Genomic DNA, 3109 nt, shown 5'->3' with positions numbered 1-3109 from the left:
TATTTATAGCGACCCATTGTCCGTCACTATGCATACAAATATTTAGCACATAATATCATGTGTTGTTTATATGTTAACCATACAATCAATAGTGTCGTGTCATACATTCAAACAATATAATACACAGTCATGAAACACATGTAAACTAGACCAAATAAAGCACACAAGTTATATTAAAGCCATCACAATGTGTCATGCCATTTACATACAATTCATGGCATAGAAAAGCTAAGGTAAAATAAGCTTAGCCAAAATGCAAGAGGTATTCGATTCCACAACCCAGGTCTCATAGTTCACTTCCACTCTTTACAAAATGATCCACCTCTAGTAAGTCCAACCCAAGTTTTTATCTATAGCTAAAAAGTCAAAAACACATTGTCATGAGCACTTTGATCCAATCATTGGCTGCATTCTACTTCCAGCTACTTCTTCCCACTACCTGTAAATAAAAGTTGAAGTTCATCAAAAAGAAACACAACCTCAAACTTTGGAACCATTGATAGCCCTCATAGTCTAGGAAAAAAGAAAAATAAATCTTAGTTGCACATTGGACATTCAGTTAGCTAACATTAATTCAATGTTATCTGAAAAGATGGTTTGAACTTTGAACCAAGCATCCATCTATCTATACACTCATAAAGTATAACAAATAAGAAGCAAATTAGTAGCACCTCTCCTTGATACAGCAATAATGGTTCATTCTATGTTTTCTAGGTTGAAGATATGTACAAAGGTTCAACAAGCTGTATGATGGGAAAAATTCAGAATAACACACCTGTTCCATGGGATGGTTTTTTAGGCTTGCATTTCTTGATCTGTTAGACATATCAATGATTAGAAAATCTAGGCACTCATTACATATGAAAACAACAAAGAATGACAAGTGTAGTTACCCTGTTATATGGCCATGCAATTGACAGGTCCTTAGCATCAGCCATCTCTTGCACACCAGGATACGGGCGAGGTAGCTTTGCATCCCTTTTCATCACAAACCTGATAACAACTTCACAATATTTCCTTCCAAGAGCATGTCCTGCATGCATGGTGCTAGGATTAACTGAAATAACTATTCCCTTGGCCACAGGTTCATCTCTATGAAGTGCATAGAGTAACTTCTTTGCCAATCTGAAGCAAACAATGTATTTATGAGAATTGTATTCATTAAAAAACACCATTTAACTAGAAGCAAAACAAAATGAAAAATGATGAGAACATTACAAGGTCAGCATGTGAGTTGTGATTTGCATCACCATTCCTTGATGGGCCTGCACCATCAGGGCTAGACTGAGAGCACTGAACAATTGGGGCAGTAGGAATGGGACAAGACTGAGGGGGCTGAACAACTATGGTTGTAGGAATGAGGTTAGAGTGAGGGCGCTGCATAGATGAGGCTGCAGGAAAGGTGTTGGGCTGCACAAATGGGGAGCTGCCAGACTGGTGGGGCTGCTGGACTGGTGGGGCTGAGTTGGTCCTACGCACAAGCACATACTCATACTCATTAGAGTTATCTGCATAGGCACCATCTTCATGAAATTCAGCATCATCATGTGTCTCGACATAAATTTCTTCAGATCTTGGGCTCTAAAAACATAAAAGTGGGGAGTTAGAGCCATTTTTGAGCAAGACAAAAAGAACTTAGAAAAAACTTATGTGAAATCAGAACCGACTTGGGGTGCAGATAGGTGTTTAACATAGTAACAGATGATTTCTATTATGAGCTCATTATGTTGCCACAAAATCAAGGACTGATAATTAAATCAGAGAATGTATAAATAATTTACCTCATGGTGTCGTGAGTTAGAGTCATTCTGGGAGATATTTTCCATACTAGACCTTTCACGCGCCAATTCAGCTTCCAATTCGGCTATGCGTTGTTCTAGAGCTACTTGGTGACTTTCTTTCCTTTTACATTCTAGAACATGCATTTGAACCCTTGTTGGTGTGTAACCCTTGACTCCTGGTGTACCAACAGTTTGGAGAGTTGGTCCTAGACCCAAAACCCGAACTCGTCCTTTTGGTTCCTTTTTTCCACAGGTAACAGCAAACGCATCGCCTTCTTGGATGGTTCTTTCTGTCAGTTCACATGATTCACAGACAAGGTGGGTTCCCCATGTAAATTCCATGTTCTGTACCCTTTTAGAAACCCATCACATATTAAGTGTTCACGGACTTCACTAGCCTCATTCCAAAAAGAGTTGGAGCACTTTCTACAAGGACAAAGTATCTTGCTACCAACAGCTGCATTATTAAATGCAAAAGCTAAGAAACGGTTCACCCCCTGCAATTATGCCTTGCCATGCCTACATGAAAGTTTTATGTTAAAAAGCCACTCTACCTATGTATACTACTTACAGTATTTGTTAAGTTATTGTATTTACCTAGCATCATCATCAATCCATGATTTATCCATGAACCTTTACTAGGGAGAACCAGAACCTGACCAAACATACTAGAAATATAAACACAAGAATAGATCATGGCATCAAATTCAACCACATTGTGCATACATATCGTCAATCACATTCAGTATAAGATTCCATGCAAAGCAAGCAGCAGCAACTGTAGTGAAAAGGTAGAGAGCACTTTACCTGATACTCCTCAGTCTAATCCACGAGCTTGGTGAGGAGGGCCTGTAGATGCTGCGACTTTTCTTAGGGCAAAGCCTATTATCTGCGATAGATGAAACCATAGATCGATGATTTAGGTAACAAATCTCAAATATGTACAGAAAAAACCAGCTTACATCTTAAAGAACTATTAATGATAATACGGTTTCAAGGTTCAATAAAATAAAAGAGACTTCTTCTCAGGCTTGCATAGGAACAAGGAACTCACATACTATAATTAGCAGCACACATACAAAAGGTAAACAAAAATCAAAATACTATTTTATTTGCAGATTGGTCAGATAAAAAAAACCAAACACATTACTACGACATACTTGATAGCCAGACAATTTTTAAAAAAGAATCAATCCTACGGTGGATGAAGGAGTTTCATATAAAAGAACCATTCCACAAATCTAACTTGTAGCAGCATAGTTAATCCAAAAATAAACTAAAAATGTCAAGAAAATTATAGAGCATGGTGTACTAAAATCTGTCTGCAT

At 37.9% G+C, this 3109-nt stretch overlaps 1 protein-coding gene across 1 annotated transcript; it reads right to left on the bottom strand.

The window, feature by feature from the left end:
• LOC8070082 lies at nucleotides 222-2473 on the bottom strand. The gene is made up of 6 exons (XM_021464191.1): nucleotides 2379-2473; nucleotides 1782-2300; nucleotides 1219-1581; nucleotides 894-1125; nucleotides 776-815; nucleotides 222-439 (listed from the first exon to the last, which is right to left on the bottom strand). Exons 3-6 carry the CDS (start codon nucleotides 1272-1274, stop codon nucleotides 423-425), a joined length of 345 nt encoding a protein of 114 aa, XP_021319866.1. The 5' UTR covers nucleotides 1275-1581; nucleotides 1782-2300; nucleotides 2379-2473; the 3' UTR covers nucleotides 222-422.

Source organism: Sorghum bicolor, chromosome 7, assembly GCF_000003195.3.
Source record: "Sorghum bicolor cultivar BTx623 chromosome 7, Sorghum_bicolor_NCBIv3, whole genome shotgun sequence".
In the NCBI taxonomy this organism is placed as follows: Eukaryota; Viridiplantae; Streptophyta; class Magnoliopsida; order Poales; family Poaceae; genus Sorghum; species Sorghum bicolor.
Note: the sequence above shows the minus strand (reverse complement) of the source record. Positions and strands in the feature narration are given on the sequence as shown.